The sequence below is a fragment of the Pseudophryne corroboree genome, chromosome 11 (genome assembly GCF_028390025.1).
Source record: "Pseudophryne corroboree isolate aPseCor3 chromosome 11, aPseCor3.hap2, whole genome shotgun sequence".
Lineage (NCBI taxonomy): Eukaryota > Metazoa > Chordata > Amphibia > Anura > Myobatrachidae > Pseudophryne > Pseudophryne corroboree.
Window position 1 is genome coordinate 24,679,919 of NC_086454.1, and position 19,000 is coordinate 24,698,918.

The window sequence follows — 19,000 nt, forward strand, 5'->3', positions numbered from 1 at the left end:
TAAAATGGGGACCTGTGCCTGCCACAATGTGTAAAATGGGGACCTGTGCCTGCCACAATGTGTAAAATGGGGACCTGTACCTGCCGCTATGTGTAAAATGGGGACCTGTGCCTGCCGCAATGTGTAAAATGGGGACCTGTGCACTATAAAAGGGGGCACATGGCTGGGCACTATAAAAGGGGGCACATGGCTGGGCACTTTAAAAGGGGGCAGATGGCTGGGCACATATAAGGCAGGTGGAGCGGTAAATTTTGGATAGACCTACAGATACAACCGGCCCTTTGATGGGGACCAAACTGCTGATGCGGCCCCCGATGAATTTGAGTTTGACACCCCTGATCTAGCACCTTCTAGAAGATAATAGCTTGAATCTGATTGGTTGCTATGGGCAACATCTCAGATTCTGTAAACCTGCACTTTAGTAAATATACCCCTACAAATCCCGTTTTTGCTGCGCTGATAGTTCTACCCTGCTACGCATATTACATCTGGCTTCCACCCATTAATCTGCCCCTCAATGTATCCTTACATCACACTGTGCCATATTCAGGGCTGCCAAGAGAAATCCTGGGCCCTGGTACAACAATTTTCTAGGCCCCCTGTAGGGGGTGTGACCACAGCACGCAGGGGGCATGGCAATACCTCTTTGGGGGCGTGTCTAGCACATGAGAAGCAACAACTCACAGGAGCATGCCATGCTTCCAAGCTCGGGCAGTAAAGCACCTGGCTGGGCCCAGGTAATTTTCAGGGGGCATGGCCTAATCAAAGGAGGTGTGGGCCTTGACCCCCATTGGGCCCTCCTTCAGACCTGGGCCCAGGTAATTTGTATCCACTCCCCCCCTCTCTCGGCACTACTGACCATATTGCTCTATAAAAATGATCCAACAACCATTCTGGGGCCAAATGTATATTTCTTGTACCTTGATCCGCAACTTTGTCAATGTCCACCTTCAGCTCATTCGCCATGAAGCCAATAACAGAAAATATGACGAAACCAGCAAAGATGCTAGTGGCGCTGTTTGTGCAGGTAACAATTATCGTATCCCTGTGAGAGAGCAAAAGAGATAAGTATCCTATATCATAAAAGGCTAACGCTGCTCCTCACCTCTCTGGGGGGAATTCAAGTGTTTTGAGCACTGGCGGCCACTAGATGGCGCCAGACAAAGCAATTCATGTGTTGCCCCATTCAGGCGCCCACTGGCACTGACGTTACTGTTATGTCATTCCGCCATTTTGACGGGCTAGTAACTGATATGATATATTAGTACAAAGTGCCAGCGTAAACCTCATTAATACATCTTCCAATAAGATGGTTGGATACAAATATTTAATAAATTACATTATAGTGAGGTCCATTTTATAGCAAGTTTGCAGCCAAATTTAAATGGCAAATTTAGTGGCAAACACCCCAAAACCAAGACAGTTGCATAATCTAAGAATTTATTACATAACCTCCTATATACAGTATGGGGTTTATTTACTAAAAATGCGAGTTTGTCCGATTTGTGTTTTTTTTTTCTAAGTCCCAACACGGGAATTTACCAAGCACAAATCTCGGCAGTGTTGGTGCAATTCATAATGGTTTTCACGGTTAAGTTCAGAAAAACGAATGAATAGACCATCACTCAAACGCGGCTGTTTGTTCTTACAACACGGGAATTTACTATTCTTTCGTATTTTGGGTGTCTCTGAGTGCTCAAGTGCGGGTGTATTTTTTTCGATTCGTTAAAAAAAAGCAGCAAAAAAATAGACCTGCTTTTTCCAGGCGCAGATCAGTGAGATCTGTGCATGGTTATCTATGGGAAAGGGTCTGTTTAGTGTAAAAATTGGAAAAAAAAATTTGCGTGGGGTCCCCCCTCCTAAGCATAACCAGCCTCTGGCTCTTTGAGCCGGTCCTGGTTGTAAAAATACAGGGAAAAAATTGACAGGGGTTCCCCCATATTTAAACAACCAGCACCGGGCTCTGCACCTGGTCCTGGTGCAAAAAATACGGGGGACAAAACACGTAGGGGTCCCCTGTATTTTTAACACCAGCACCAGGCTCCACTAGTCAGCGAGTTAATGCCACAGCCGGGGGACACTTTTATATTGGTCCCTGCGGCCCTGGCATTAAATCACCCCTGGCCGGGGTACCCTGGAGGAGTGGGGACCCCTTAAATCAAGGGGTCCCCCCTCCAGCCATCCAAGGGCCAGGGGTGAAGCCCGAGGCTGTCCCCCCCATCCAAGGGCGGCGGATGGGGGGGCTGATAGCCTTCTGTGTAAAAATAGGAATATTGTTTTTTGTAGCAGTACTACGAGTCCCAGCAAGCCTCCCCCACAAGCTGGTACTTGGAGAACTACAAGTACCAGCATGCGGGGGGGAAATGGGCCCGCTGGTACCTGTAGCTCTACTACAAAAAAAAATACCCAAATAAAAACAAAACACACACACCGTGACAGTATAACTTTATTACATACATGCACACTTACATTCATACATACTTACCTATGTTGACACGAAGAGTCGGTCCCCTTCTCCACGTAGAATCCACGGGGTACCTGTAAATAAAATTATACTCACAACAATCCAGTGTAGATCGCTCCTCTTCTGTTTGTAATCCACGTACTTGGCAAAAAAACAAAACAAACAATTCGGACCACGCACTGAAAGGGGTCCCATGTTTACACATGGGACCCCTTTCCCCGACTGGCGGGACCCCCCGTGACTGCTGTCAGGGAGGGTCCCTTCAGCCAATCAGGGAGCGCCATGTCATGGCACTCTCCTGATTGGCTGTGCACGCCTGAACTGTCAGTCAGGCTGCGCACTGTAGAGATACAATGTAGCGCATAGGCGCTCCATTGTATCCAATGGTGGTAACTTTGCGGTCTGCGGTAGACCGCGAGGTTAAGTGGGGTCACTCTTGTGGTTGGCCCCACTTAACCTCGCGGTCTACCGCAGACCGCAAAGTTTCCACCATTGGATACAATGGAGCGCCTATGCGCTACATTGTATCTCTACAGTGCGCAGCCTGACTGACAGTTCAGGCGTGCACAGCCAATCAGGAGAGTGCCATGACGTGGCGCTCCCTGATTGGCTGAAGGGACCCTCTTTGACAGCAGTCACGTGGGGTTCCCGCCAGTCGGGGAAAGGGGTCCCATGTGCAGGGGTGTATCTAGGGGCCTGAGCGCCCCTGGCAAAGTAAGGAACTGGCGCCCCCGCCCCATGGACACAGAGTGGGAGCTGCAGGGAGGGTGAGCAAGCAGGGACACTTAGGGGGCATTTTCACATAGGGTGAGGGAAAGGACACTTAAGGGGAGATGCAATGAGGGGAAGAGTTACAGGGAGGGCGAGGGCAGGGACACTGAGAGGGAGTTACAAGAGGCGGCGAGGGTTGTGACCCTGAGGGGGAGTTACAGGAGGGGGTGAGGGCTGGGATGCTGAGGGGGAGTTACAGGAGGGGGTGAGGGCTGGGACCCTGAGGGGGAGTTACAGGAGGGGGTGAGGGCTGGGATGCTGAGGGGGAGTTACAGGAGGGGGTGAGGGCTGGGACCCTGAGGGGGAGTTACAGGAGGGGGTGAGGGCTGGGACCCTGAGGGGGAGTTACAGAAGGGGGTGAGGGCTGGGATGCTGAGGGGGAGTTACAGGAGGGGGTGAGGGCTGGGATGCTGAGGGGGAGTTACAGGAGGGGGTGAGGGCTGGGATGCTGAGGGGGAGTTACAGGAGGGGGTGAGGGCAGGGATGCTGAAGGGGAATTACAGGTAGGCTGAGGGCAGGGACATTTAGGGGGAGTTATAGGGAGGGTGAGGGTAGGAATACTGAGGGTATATTGACTAAAGTAGACAAAACACACTTATCAGGACCTCTCTAGCTGTGATGACACTACAATTCTCAGCACATCTAGTTGACAAAGTGTGCTGGGACTTGTAGTCTCAACACAGCTGGACAGGCAGTCAGCGATGTAGTTACCCATATGGCCCTCAGACTTCTCCATACAGAGGGCCACCAGATTACAGTATGTAGTAACCTGTGTGTGATCTGAACTGTCAGGTGACACCATGAAGTGCAGCTACCGCAGGGATCAAACATTGTATAGCTGACACTGTGGCTTGCATTTGGCAGACTGTGTGGGACTGCTGGGAAGGGGATCAGAGGAGGACGAGGAGGTGCTTCCCTATCTACCCATACTCTGAAACTCTACGGCTAAATCCGCCATCGTGACTGTGGTCACCCACAGTGCAGATCTAGACCCCCCCCCCCCCCCGCACAAAAACAAAACTATTTTGTGCCGACCCATAATATAGAATATAATGTGCTCTCCCTGCCACCGTCCTGACTTCCTGCATTTCACTTCATCCAGCCCCATGGCATTTCCCTCCTCAAGCAATCCCTGGATCTCCTGGCTTCCCACCTGAGCATTACAGGGGAGGGGAGGGAGGGTTCCGGTGCTGAGAAGACTTGGTACCCCTGGTTAAAGGCTGCAAGGTTCCACCTCCCCTTGTTTGGAAGATTTGTCAGTAGATTTCTGAATGTTGAGAGGACTAGTGTGGATAAAACGAGGGAGAGCGAACAGTGCTGGGGTAGGAACTGATTCTCAATAAAGGAGGGGGGGGGGGGGGGGGCGGTGGACTAGGCCCCACAAGTATAATGGCCCATGTCCAAAAATAGGGGATAGCAAAAACCAGAACACCCAGGGGATGCAGGGCCGACCAATTAGTGGGCCATCAGAGAAGGGGGATCTGACCTCCAAGATGATGGGTGTTGGGGTGTAGTCCTCAAAAAGGAGATCCAGAGAAAATGGGTAAGCAGACCCATTGGGGCTTGAAGGGGAGAACAATAATGGTTATAGATGGAGCAGGGAGTCACAGGTAAGGGACACAGAAAGGTGCAGTGTGTTGTGGAGGTGAGACAGGGTAGAGAGCAGCAGGAGCTGGGAAGGATCGTATAACTCAGGGAGCAGCTGACAAATAGCACCTCACCTCACTGCAGGACTGCTTGGCCGGATGAAGCAGAATCACCTGCAGGAGTCACAACGTGGATGGCGGCGGCAGCTCTTCTGAAAACACTGGGCACGGACCAACCTGCAGCTACAGTGTCCAGGAGCCAGTCAGAGCGTGGAGCAAGCGAAGGTACAGTAGGGACCGGTGGTCACATGCAGCGGGTGGGTGGGCAGGCGTACTCTAGGTCCTAGTTGGTCACATCCACGGGAGGACCAGGGGCAGTCTCCAGAGCCGCAACAAACGGGGAGATGAATGGAGCCACTGATGCAAAAAGCAGCATTCGCTCTAGTTGATTGGTAGACCACGCCCCCTCTATCTCACCTGAGCATTACAGTCGCTCCTCTCCCTAGCCACTAGTGGGAAATCCACTACTGCAGTCACGGAGAGTTTTACACTTGAGTCCTGGCTGCCGGAGCATGCGGCATGAGAACTACTGTTTGATTCTACCCCTTGGCCGCGGGTGGCACCGCCAGGTGGCGCCCCCTTCTCGACTGGCGCCCCTGGCGAGTGCCATCCTGGCCAATGGGTAGATACACCCCTGCCCATGTGTAAACATGGGACCCCTTTCAGTGCGTGGTCCGGGGTTGTTCGTTTTTTTTTTTTTTGCCAAGTACGTGGATTACAAACAGAAGAGGACCGATCTACACAGGATTGTTGTGAGTATAATTTTATTTACAGGTACCCCGTAGATTCTACGTGGAGAAGGGGACCGACTCTTCGTGTCAACATAGGTAAGTATGTATGAATGTAAGTGTGCATGTATGTAATAAAGTTATACTGTCACGGTGTGTGTGTTTTGTTTTTATTTGGGTATTTTTTTTTGTAGTAGAATTACAGGTACCAGCGGGCCCATTTCCCCCCCGCATGCTGGTACTTGTGGTTCTCCAAGTACCAGCTTGCGGGGAGGCTTGCTGGGACTTGTAGTACTGCTACAAAAAACAATATTCTTATTTCTCTAACGTCCTAAGTGGATGCTGGGGACTCCGTCAGGACCATGGGGATTAGCGGCTCCGCAGAAGACAGGGCACAAAAATAAAGCTTTAGGATCAGGTGGTGTGCACTGGCTCCTCCCCCTATGACCCTCCTCCAAGCCTCAGTTAGGTTTTTGTGCCCGTCCGAGCAGGGTGCAATCTAGGTGGCTCTCCTAAAGAGCTGCTTAGAAAAAGTTTTTTAGGTTTTTTATTTTCAGTGAGTCCTGCTGGCAACAGGCTCACTGCAACGAGGGACTTAGGGGAGAGAATTTCAACTCACCTGCGTGCAGGATGGATTGGATTCTTAGGCTACTGGACACCATTAGCTCCAGAGGGAGTCGGAACACAGGTCTCACCCTGGGGTTCGTCCCGGAGCCGCGCCGCCGACCCCCCTTGCAGATGCCGAAGTTGAAGAGGTCCAGAGGTCCAGAAACAGGCGGCAGAAGACTTTCAGTCTTCATAAGGTAGCGCACAGCACTGCAGCTGTGCGCCATTGTTGTCAGCACACTTCATACCAGCGGTCACTGAGGGTGCAGGGCGCTGGGGGGGGCGCTCTGGGCAGCAATGTATTATACCTTTTGTATGGCTAAAATACATCACATATAGCCCTTGAGGCTATATGGATGTATTTAACCCCTGCCAGATCTCACAAACTCCGGGAGAAGAACCCGCCGTTTTAGGGGGCGGGGCCTATTCTCCTCAGCACACGGCGCCATTTTCCTGCTCAGCTCTGCTGAGAGGAAGGCTCCCAGGCTCTCCCCTGCACTGCACTACAGAAACAGGGTTAAAACAGAGAGGGGGGGCACTTATTTGGCGATATGATTACATATGTGAAAATGCTATAAGGGAAAACACTTGTATAAGGGGTTGTCCCTGTATAATTATAGCGTTTTTGGTGTGTGCTGGCAAACTCTCCCTCTGTCTCCCCAAAGGGCTAGTGGGGTCCTGTCCTCTATCAGAGCATTCCCTGTGTGTGTGCTGTGTGTCGGTACGTGTGTGTCGACATGTAGGAGGACGATGTTGGTGAGGAGGCGGAGCAAATTGCCTGTATGGGTGATGTCACTCTCTAGGGAGTCGACACCGGAATGGATGGCTTATTTAGGAATTACGTGATAATGTCAACACGATGCAAGGTCGGTTGACGACATGAGACGGCCGGCAAACAAATTAGTACCTGTCCAGGCGTCTCAGACACCGTCAGGGGCTTGTAAAAATGCCCATTTACCTCAGTTGGTCGACACAGACACAGACACGGACACTGACTTCAGTGTCGACGGTGAAGAAACAAACGTATTTTCCTTTAGGGCCACACGTTACATGTTAAGGGCAATGAAGGAGGTGTTACATGTTTCTGATACTACAAGTACCACAAATAAGGGTATTATGTAGGGTGGGAAAAATCTACTTGTAGTTTTTCCTGAATCAGAAAAATTAAAGTGTGTGATGATACGTGGGTTTCCTCCGATGGTAAATTATTGGAGGTATACCTTTTCCCGCCAGAAGTGAGGGCGAGTTGGGAAACACACCTTAGGGTGGATAAGGCGCTCACACGCTTATAAAAACAAGTGGCGTTACCGTCTCCAGATACGGCCGCCCTCAAGGAGCCAGCTGATAGGAAGCTGAAAAATATCCTAAGAAGTATATACACACATACTGGTGTTATACTACGACCAGCAATCGCCTCAGCCTGGATGTGCAGCGCTGGGGGGGCTTGGTCGGATTTCCTGACTGAAAATATTGATACCCTTGACAGGAACAATATTTTATTGACTATAGAGCATTTTAAGGATGCATTTCTATATATGCGAGATGCGCAGAGGGATATTTGCATTCTGGCATCAAGAGTAGATGTGATGTCCATATCTGCCAGACGATGTTTATAGACACGACAGTGGTCAGGTGATGCAGATTCCAGACGGCACATGGAAGTATTGCCGTAAAAAGGGGCGGTCCATCGGACCTGGTGGCCATGGCAACACCTGGAAAATCCACTTTTGTTACCCCAAGTCACATCTCAGCAGAAAAGGACACAGTCTTTTCAGTCTCAGTCCTTTCGTACCCATAAAGGCAGGCGGGCAAAAGGCCAGTCATATCTGCCCAGGGTTAGAGGAAAGGGAAGAAGACTGCAGCAGGCAGCCCATTCCCAGGAACAGAAGTCCTCCATAGCTTCTGCCAAGTCCGCAGCATGACGCTGGGGCCATACAAGCGGACTCAGGTGCGGTGGGGGGGTCATCTCAAGAGTTTCAGCACGCAGTGGGCTCACTCGCAAGTGGACTCCTGGATCCTACACGTAGTATCCCAGGTGTACATTGGAAATTCGAGACGTCTTCCCCTCACAAGTTCCTGAAGTCTGCTTTACCAACGTCTCCCTCCGACAGGGAGGCAGTATTGGAAAAAAATTCACAGGCTGTATTCCCAGCACGTGATAATCAAAGTACCCCTCCTACAACAAGGGAAGGGGTATTATTCCACAATATATTGTGGTACTGAAGCCAAACGGCTCGGTGAGATCTAAAAGATTTGAACAATTACATACAAGGGTTCAAATCAAGATGGAGTCACTCAGAGCAGTGATAGCGAACCAGGACGATATGGTGTCACTGGATATCAGGGACGCTTACCTACAAGTCCAAAATTTTGCTTTTCTCACCAAGGGTATCTCAGGTTCGTGGTACAGAACTGTCACTATCAGTTCAGACGCTGCCGTTTGGATTGTCCACGGCACCCCGGGTCTTTACCAAGTTATGGCCGAAATGATGATTCTTCCTAAAAGAAATATGGACGCTTTCCTGATAAGGGCAAGGTCCAGAGAACAGTTGGCGGTCGGAGTAGCACTATCTCAAGTAGTTCTACGACAGCACGAGTGGATTCTAAATATTCCAAAATCGCAGCTTTTTCCGACGACACGTCTAATGTTCCTAGGGATGATTCTGGACACAGTCCAGAAAAGGATGTTTTCTCCCGGAGAAGAAAGCCAGGGAGTTATCCGAGCTAGTCAGGAACCTCCTAAAACCAGGAAAAGTATCAGTGCATCATTGCACAAAGGGTCCTGTGAAAAATGGTGGTTTCTTACAAAGCGATCCCATTCGGTAGATTTCACGCAAGAACCTTTCAGTGGGATCTGCTGGGAAAATGGTCCGGATCGCATCTTCAGATGCATCAGCGGATAACCCTGTCTCCAAGGACAAGGGTGTTTCTTCTGCGGTGGCTGCAGAGTGCTCATCTATGAAAGGGCCGCAGATTCGGCATTCAGGACTGGGTCCTGGTGACCACGGATGCCAGCCTGAGTGGCTGGGGAGCAGTCACACAAGGAAAAAATTTCCAGGGAGTGTGATCAAGTCTGGAGACTTCTCTCCACATAAATATACTGGAGCTAAGGCCAATTTACAAGGCTCTAAGCTTAGCAAGACCTCTGCTTCAAGGTCAGCCGGTATTGATCCAGTGGGACAACATCACGGCAGTCGCCCACGAAAACAGGGCGGCACAAGAAGCAGGAGGGAAATGGCAGAAACTGCAAGGATTCTTCGCTGGGCGAAAAATCATGTGATAACACTCTCAGCAGTGTTAATTCCGGGAGTGGAAAACTGGGAAGCAGACTTCCTCAGCATAACCTCCACCCGGGAGAGTGGGGACTTCAGCGGGAAGTCTTCCACATGATTGTAAACCGTTGGGAAAAACCAAAGGTGGACATGATGGCGTCCCGCCTGAACAAAAAACTAGACAGATATTGCGCCAGGTCAAGGGACCCTCAGGCAATAGCGGTGGACGCTCTGGTAACACTGTGGGTGTACCAGTCATGGTATGTGTTCCCTCCTATGCATCTCATACCAAAAGTACTGAGAATCAAGGAGATGAGTAAGAACGATACTCGTGGTTCCGGATGGGTCAAGAAGGACTTGGTACCCGGAATTTCAAGAGATTCTCACGGAAGAACCGTGGCCTCTACCTTTAAGAAAGGACCTGCTCCAGCAGGGGCCTTGTCTGTTCCAAGACTTACCGCGGCTGCGTTTGACGGCATGGCAGTTGAACGCCGGATCCTGAAAGGGCATTCCAGATGAAGTCATCCCTACCCTGGTCGAAGCCAGGAAGGATGTAACCGCAAAACATTTTCACCGCAATTGGCGAAAATATGTTGCGTGGTGTGAGGCCAAGAAGGTCCCTACAGAGGAATTCCAACTGGGTCGTTTCCTACATTTCCTGAAAACAGGACTGTCTATGGACCTAAAATTAGGGTCCATTAAGGTTCAAATTTCGACCCTGTCAAATTTATTCCAGAAAGAACTGGCTTCAGTGCCTGAAGTTCAGACGTTTGTAAAAGGGGTACTGCATATACAGCCTCCTTTTGTGCCCCCAGTGGCACCTTGGGATCTCAATGTTGTTTTGAGTTTCCTAAAGTCACATTGGTTTGATCCACTCACCACTGTGGACTTAAAATATTTCACATGGAAGGTGAAGATTCTATTAGCCCTGGCTTCAGCCAGGCGTGTGTCAGAATGGCCGGCTTTATCATATAAAAGCCCTTACTTAATTTTTCATTCTGACAGGGCAGAATTGAGGACTCGTCCTCAATTTCTCCTTAAGGTGTTTTCTGTTTTTCACATGAACCAACCTATTGTGGTACCTGCGGCTACTAGGGACTTGGAGGACTCCAAGTTACTTGACGTTGTCAGGGCCCTGAAAATATATGTTTCCAGGACGACTGGAGTCAGAAAATCTGACTCGCTGTTTAGCCTGTATGCACCCAACAAGATGGGTGCTCCTGCTTCTAAACAGACGATTGCTCGCTGGATTTGTAGTACAATTCAGCTTGCTCATTCTGTGGCAGGCTTGCCACAGACAAAATCAGAAAAAGCCCATTCCACAAGGAAGTGGGCTCATCTTGGGCGACTGCCTGAGGGGTCTCGGCTTTACAACTTTGCTGAGCATTTACTTGGTCAGGGGCAAACACGTTTGCTAAATTCTACAAATGTGATACCCTGGCTGAGGAGGACATGGAGTCTCTCATTCGGTGCTGCAGGGTCATCCGCACTCTCCCGCCCGTTTGGGAGCTTTGGTATAATCCCCATGGTCCTGACGGAGTCCCCAGCATCCACTTAGGACGTTAGAGAAAATAAGAATTTACTTACCGATAATTCTATTTCTCGTAGTCCGTAGTGGATGCTGGGCGCCCATCCCAAGTGCGGATTGTCTGCAATACTTGTACATAGTTATTGTTACAAAAAAATCGGGTTGTTATTGTTGTGAGCCGTCTGTTCAGAGGCTCCTACGTTTTGTCATACTGTTAACTGGGTTCAGATCACAAGTTGTACGGTGTGATTGGTGTGGCTGGTATGAGTCTTACCCGGGATTCAAGATCCTTCCTTATTGTGTACGCTCGTCCGGGCACAGTATCCTAACTGAGGCTTGGAGGAGGGTCATAGGGGGAGGAGCCAGTGCACACCACCTGATCCTAAAGCTTTATTTTTGTGCCCTGTCTCCTGCGGAGCCGCTAATCCCCATGGTCCTGACGGAGTCCCCAGCATCCACTACGGACTACGAGAAATAGAATTATCGGTAAGTAAATTCTTATTTTTTACACAGAAAGCTATCAGCCCCCCATCCGCCACCCTTGGATGGGGGGGAACAGCCTCGGGCTTCACACCTGGCCCTTGGGTGGCTGGAGGGGGGGGGACCCCTTGATTTAAGGGGTCCCCACTCCTCCAGGGTACCCCGGCCAGGGGTGACTAGTTGGTGATTTAATGCCAGGGCCGCAGGGACCAATATAAAAGTGTCCCCCCGGCTGTGGCATTATGTATCTGGCTAGTGGAGCCCGGTGCTGGTGTTAAAAATACGGGGGACCCCTATGTCTTTTGTCCCCCGTATTTTTTTGCACCAGGACCAGGCGCAGAGCCCGGTGCTGGTTGTTTAAATATGGGGGAACCCCTGTCAATTTTCCCCCCGTAATTTTACAACCAGGACCGGCTCAAAGAGCCCGAGGCTGGTTATGCTTAGGAGGGGGGATTCTGTTTTTAACCCATTCTGCATTGCTCAGTCACAATGCACACAATGAAGCCCTGCACGGATCTCACAGATCCGGCCGGGATTCCTTGTGTTTTGTCAGACAGTGTTTTACTAATCACTCCCGTAAAACACTGCCTGACATTACGAATCTCATCGACATCGGAAAATACGAATATGGAAAACTCGGGCAGCTTAGTAAATGACCATGTCAGGATTCAAAAAGTTGCAGTAAAATGCACCCGATACCATTCGAGATCAAACACCCTTAAAAACGGCTAAAACACGAATATTAGTAAATAAACCCCTATGTCGGGTAGAACAATAACCTTACAATAAATATATGTATATGGAATAATAGCCCTTTAAGTGCATACCTATAGAGGTTATTGTGGAACTTGTTGTACGAGGACAGGGTAATCAGTCCGCCCCAGGCCGCAGACAGGGAGAAGAATATCTGCGTGGCTGCGTCTTTCCAAACCTGAGTAATGAGATAAAGTCTGACGTGATGCAACATTAACTTCCCCCGACCTCATTACACAACGACACACACTGATTACACCAAAAGAGTCAGAAAGTCCTAAACTGGTCTATAAATAAAATCACATAACACGACTTTAACAACATCACATTAACATAGACTTTAGACGCGAATATAAATGTATTCAATTAATTTTTAGAAAGCTTTTCATTTGTCCCATTAATATGAAATATATTACCCAATTTATTGTAGATATTTTATAATTATTTTATAAGAAGCTTCTGATGAATTTTGCTGGTGTGTACCCAGTAATTAGACTACGCCATTTCATGTTCTCTAAGGGTCCCAGCTGTTGAGAGAAAGCGACCGTAGAATATTACCCCATGAGGTCTGTAATTTCATCCAGGCACTGGTTGCCAGCAACCCCTACCCAGGACACGTTACAGGTGTTTCCACTATACCAAGAGCTGTAGATGGGAAGGAACCAACAAGCCCAGAAGGTTTGTCCATACTGGGACTCTAAATGCTGAACTTATACTTTATTGGTTGGAGAGAAGCCTTTAGGTCCAGTTGGTGATGACTTGTTTTTAGCCATGACAATATAAATGATAATATCCTTGACCATTACAGATCGGTCATCCATGTAGAAGACTCCACAATCTTTCAGCCTTCACAAAAGAATACTCAACCCTACCACCCTAAAGGCATGGGCACTAATTGGGCATTGTTCCATAAAAGAATAACCAGGTCTGCCTGATAGATAGCAGAAGGAAGACATATATGAGCCTCTGGGCTACATAAAGGCTTTACCATGGGATAGTCATCCATACGTGGTTCCTGCCCGCTAATGTGATGTCCTCTAACTTAAGAGCCCAAGGGTTGCATTAGGGGGGCCCCCAGATCCCATTAAATAACTCGTCAGTTGTGGCTGGGGGTTACTCCGGCTTCCAGGCTTGGTGCCCATGGGATTTGCCTCTCAGTGATAAGCTTACCCTTTATTACCCCAGTGTCTTCCCTTCAGAGTCAATTCTCCACAGTCTGCCACCTTGTGTCTGCACTCTCGGGGCCTGAGTCGCACGAGATACCGATATTCATGCAAGTGGTCAATGTTTTTTAGTTGTGCATGCGTCTAAGTCGCTAAAAAGAGGTGCAGTTGTGATTAAGACACAGGATATCTTAAATTGATTTGAATGTCCTGGGCGGTGCCTGGCAGCAGGGCCGTCTTAACAGTAGTGTGGGCCCCTGGGCACAACAATGCATTGGGGCCCCTACCTATCCTCCAGTGGTAGGGGTGGGGGGGTGCTATCAGCGGCAGCTTTGATGTCCCATGGGTGGTAGGGTGTGTTCTATCTTCAGCTCAGCATGTAGGACCTGAAGCAGTAATTTCTACTAATTACTCCTTTACTGCACAGATGCGGCGGAGGGAACACTAAACTGTAGAAGGGGTCATTGAGCTGAATGAAGAAGCCTTGGTACATGACGTCCAGGGTGGTAGGGGTTTTTTAATACGCAGGGGAGGGGTGGATAGTGGAGTGGGTTTAATATTGACCATTTTCCAGTGGGAGGGCAGCTTGCTTGACTGCAGATATCTCCAGTTCATGGAAATAGATATCTTAGCTTTGAATGGGATAAAAACTTAGAGAGTCCCACCTTTCAGGAGGTATTGGGGACTTGGGGATCAGAGTTCAGGAGGCAGAGCAATCCACCGGCGAAAATATAAAACTACATATTAGACGTGTGGAGCTGGAGCAGGGACCAGCTGCTGGAAGGCTGATATCGCTGGTTCTGGGCATAGTAGAGACAAGCTGCCAGTGTTCACCAAAAGGGGAGAGTCCCAGCTTTTGGAGTATACCCTCAGAAAAACTATAAGTCAGACAGAGCCCGAGATATCTGGCTGGGAAGAGCAATTAACAGGCTTGGATAGGGACCACTGCTTTGAAGTCGGATATCTCTGTTTCTCCTTGCCCGATTTTCAAAAATCTGGTACCCCTGGAAAGAGGGGACCCTCAGCTATCAGCCTAGAGCCCTTATACTCCTGTGGCCCTTGGGCAAGTGCCCATTGAGCCCATATGAAAAGACGGCCGTGCCTGGCAGGTGAATATGCCATATGGTCCATACATGCATATGGTCCATGTTATGAGCATATTATGGGAGTGTTGCGGAATGTCACTGTTATGGTTGCATACACAGATGTTTAATCTCTCACCCTGGAGGCCATATTCATATGGAGATTCTGTACCTGACATGGGGCTGGTGCAACTGATAGTGGCCTTTAAAGAAGCTCCAAGTGGTATTTGAGTGTCTGAAGACGCTCAAAGTAAGCACCCCAGCACGGATCTACAACTGGGGAAGGGCTGATACTGGCATAAGTAGGCGCAACACGATTACGGCAAGAGATGCTAAAGCAGTCGCAGCAGCCTGTGACTCCATATCCGCCCCCAGCATTGCAATAACTAAACATTTCTATCTGGGCAGTGATATCCATTTTCTTACTTCCGTGACGATGCCAGTGGCCACATAAAATCGTGGAAAAGCTGTGACTGGTGGCAATGACCCGACACAGGAGACATAGGGGGTCATTCCAAGTTGATCGCTAACTGAAAATGTTCGCTGCGCAGCGATGATGCAAAAAAAAGGCACTTCTGCACATGCGTATGCGGCGCAATGCGCACGTGCGACCTACTTTCACAACGGCCGATGTAGTTTCACACAAGGTCTTGAGAGGCTTTTCAGTCGCACTGCTTGACATGAAGTGGGCGTTTCTCGGTGTCAACTGAACGTTTTCAAGGCGTGTTCGGAAATACGCAGGCGTGCCAGGAAAAATGCAGGCGTGGCTGGGCGAACGCAGGGCGTGTTTGTGAAGTCAAAACAGGAACTGAACAGTCTGAAGTCATCGCAAATGCTGAGTAGGTCTGAAGCTACTCTGAAACTGCACAAAATTATTTTGTAGCCGCTCTGCGATCCTTTCGTTCGCACTTCTGCTAAGCTAAAATACACTCCCAGTGGGCGGCGGCATAGCGTTTGCACGGCTGCTAAAAACTGCTAGTGAGCTATCAACTCGGAATGACCCCCATAATTTGTAGGTTCTCCATAACGCAATCGCTGAGCAGATTATCACCATAAGGAAATCTGTATTGTTGTGCAATATGACTTTGGTATTTGTGTTTGGGACGCACATAAACATACAGTAATTAGTATAGCGTAAGACCAGCCGTGATGAAGGTGACCTTTTCTGTAGTGTGTAATTAGGTTCTACATCACCCTATGAAATATCTGCAAAGTCCTTTTTCTAGAAACCGTGAGACTGTGCTGGTTTGTTTGTCACTGACACGTCGGGAACCTGAGTGACTACAGGACACAGAGCGATCGATTAGGCAATTTAAAACTAGATTACTTGTGTGTTCTGGAGTCATTCAGCTGGGAATACAGACCTGCTGTGCTCTGTAATTGGGCCACTTTTCATACCAATGATGTCTCTCTGCTTCTTACACTTACTAAGAAACAATCACATCAAAATCTTATAGAGACATATATATATATATATATATATTTACCATTCTTCCAATCACATCAAAATCTTAAAGAGACGGGAAAATTTATATATATATATATATATATATATATATATATATATACATACTGTGTGTATGTATGTATGTATGTATGTATATATATATATATATATATATATATATATATATAGGGGCAAACTGGTATGGGCGGCACTCAGGATACAAATAAAGATGACATCACCCCTGGTACAGTTGACGTTTTGGGGACTTCTCCCCTTTATCAAGACATATATACTGTATATTTACTATTCTTTCTCCATTATGAACTTCATTTTATTAACGTATCTACTTTGTGATATCAGATCAGACAATTGACGGTGATGGTGCCTCTTGCAGAATAAAAAAAATAGCATTGGTCTATTTATTCACATTCAGAGGTCATATAATTGTATCCTGTCATGCACCCTAATTAACTAAGTATATGCTGTTGTTCAGAGACCCATTAAAATAAATGAATCTCAGTGGGAACGTCATTATCCGTACTCATTGATATGACGTGTTTGGCTAGAGAATGAGAAAATCCCATAGTGTAAGTGATCCCTTACACTACCGGCTCCTCTCTCACCATGCTGGGGTCACTGAGCAATGGGAGACACAGATTAAAGTTGTACTGGATAAGTGACATTAAAAAGGTCTCATCTGGTCAGATTGGGCAGATACCTCTGTGTAATGCCAATCATAGTGAGAGCCCCCAAATGTGGGCCTGAGTCAGAGTTAGGAGCAACTAAACTACAAAGAAAGGAGCAAAACAAAATAAAATCTGCTTCTGGAACAAACCATTCTGCAATAAAAGGGGTGCAAATGCATTTATTTATTATGTTGCATTTAGGGTAAATACTGCCTTCTTTTGCATTATCCCACACACGCTTGACAAGTTAATTATTACACTGCAATTTAGATTTGCGTTGGACGTGCCCCTCCCAAATCTAGCTCTCTCTGCCCATTTTACCACTTTACCTTAAGCACAGGTTTGTTGCTTACACTTGGTCCAAATGACATTGTGGATGCTCTATCAATACTTGAAAAGAAAACAAGTGAAGGTGTGGCCAATAGCAACCCATAAGATTCAAGCTACCATCTTATAGCATGTACTAGATGAATGATAGGTAGAATCTGATTGGCTACTATGATATCCTTCAGCCACTCTCAGAGCTAAGGAGAAACAGCTGGTTCCCTGACTGATGATGGAGAGGAGCTGTCTTAGTCCTGAAACGCTGGTGACATAACTGGTTCCCTGGCTGACGACGGTGAGGAGCTGTCCTAGTGCTGAAACACTGGTGAGAAAGCTGGTTTACTGACTGATGACGGAGAGAAGCTGTCCTGGTGCTGAAACGCTGGTGAGCTAGCTGGTTCCCTGACTGATGATGGAGAGGAGCTGTCCTAGTGCTGAAACGTTGGTGACCTAGCTGGCTCCTTGACTGACGCCGGAGAGAAACTGTCCTAGTGCTGAAATGCTGGTAAGCTAGCTGGTTCCCTGACTGACAACAGTGAGGAGCTGTCCTAGTTCTGAAACGCTGTTGAGAAAGCTGGTTCACTGACTGACGACAGAGAGGAGCTGACCTAGTGCTGAAAAGCTGGTGAGAAAGCTGGTTCACTGACTGACAACAGAGAGGAGCTGTCCTATTGCTGAAACGCTGGTTAGCTAGTTGGTTCCCTGACTGACGATGGAGCGGAGCTGTCCTGGTGCTGAACTGCAGGTGAGCTTGCTGGTTCCCTGACTGACGACAAAGAGGACCTGTTCTAGTGCTGAAATGCTGGCGACATAGATGGTTCCCTGAAAGCTGATGGAGAGGAGCTGTCCTAGTGCTGACCTGCTGGTGACATATGGCCTAATTCAGCCCTGATCGCTAGCAGGCGATTTTTGCACTTCTGAGAACAGATAGTCGCCACCTACAGGGATAGTGTATTTTAGCTGTGGGATCGCATGTGTAGCTGAGCTGTACAAACAGATATTGGGGGTCATTCCGAGTTGTTCGCTTGTTATTTTTTTTCTCGCAACGGAGCGATTAGTCGCTAATGCGCATGCGCAATGTTCGCACTGCGACTACGCCAAGTAAATTTGCTATGCAGTTAGGTATTTTACTCTTGGCATTACGAGGTTTTTTCCTCGTTCTGGTGATCGTAATGTGATTGACAGGAAGTGGGTGTTTCTGGGCGGAAACTGGCCGTTTTATGGGAGTGTGTGAAAAAACGCTGCCGTTTCTGGGAAAAACGCGGGAGTGGCTGGAGAAACGGAGGAGTGTCTGGGCGAACGCTGGGTGTGTTTGTGACGTCAAACCAGGAACGACAAGCACTGAACTGATCGCAGATGCCGAGTAAGTCTGGAGCTACTCAGAAACTGCACAGAGAAGTATTTTCGCAATATTGCGAATCTTTCGTTCGCAATTTTGATAAGCTAAGATTCACTCCCAGTAGGCGGCAGCTTAGCGTGTGCAAAGCTGCTAAAAGCAGCTTGCAAGCGAACAACTCGGAATGACCCCCCTTGTTCAGTCTCTGCGCAGCTCAGGACTTACTCAGCTGCTGCGATCACATCAGTCTGTCGGGACCGGAATTTACATCAGGAACCCTCCCTGCAAACGCTTGGACACGCCTGCGTTTTGCCAAACACTCCCAGAAAACAGTCAGTTGCCATCCACAAAACGTCTTCTTTCTGTCAATCTCCTTGCGAACGCCCGTGCGAATGGATCCTTTGCACAAGCCCATCGCTGAGCGGTGATCCACTTTATACCCGTGCGACGTGCATGCACATTGCGGTGCATATGCATGCGGTTTAGTCCTGATCGCCCGCTGTACCAAAAAGCAGCCTAGTGATCAGGTCTGAATTACCCCCGTAGATGGTTGCCTGAAAGATGATGGAGAGGAGCTGTCCTAGTGCTGAACCACTGGTGAAGTATCTGATCCTATTACCCTGGTGGACAGTCCTTCTCCGAATGTTTGTCCCATATCCCTCACAGTGGGAGCCATTGGGGTCTGCACCCAGGCTTCCACTATGACGCATTGAG

At 48.5% G+C, this 19,000-nt stretch overlaps 1 protein-coding gene across 1 annotated transcript in view; it reads right to left on the minus strand.

Annotated features, from left to right (window-relative positions):
• The window catches only part of SLC6A5 (solute carrier family 6 member 5), a 180,187-nt gene that overhangs the window by 59,188 nt on the left and 101,999 nt on the right, over positions 1-19,000 (minus strand). Inside the window, exons 9-10 of the mRNA XM_063944158.1 lie at positions 12,323-12,426; positions 921-1,045 (exon numbers count right to left, since the gene is read on the minus strand). Coding sequence (XP_063800228.1) covers positions 921-1,045; positions 12,323-12,426 — 229 coding nt within the window. The remainder of the gene's footprint in view (positions 1-920; positions 1,046-12,322; positions 12,427-19,000) is intronic.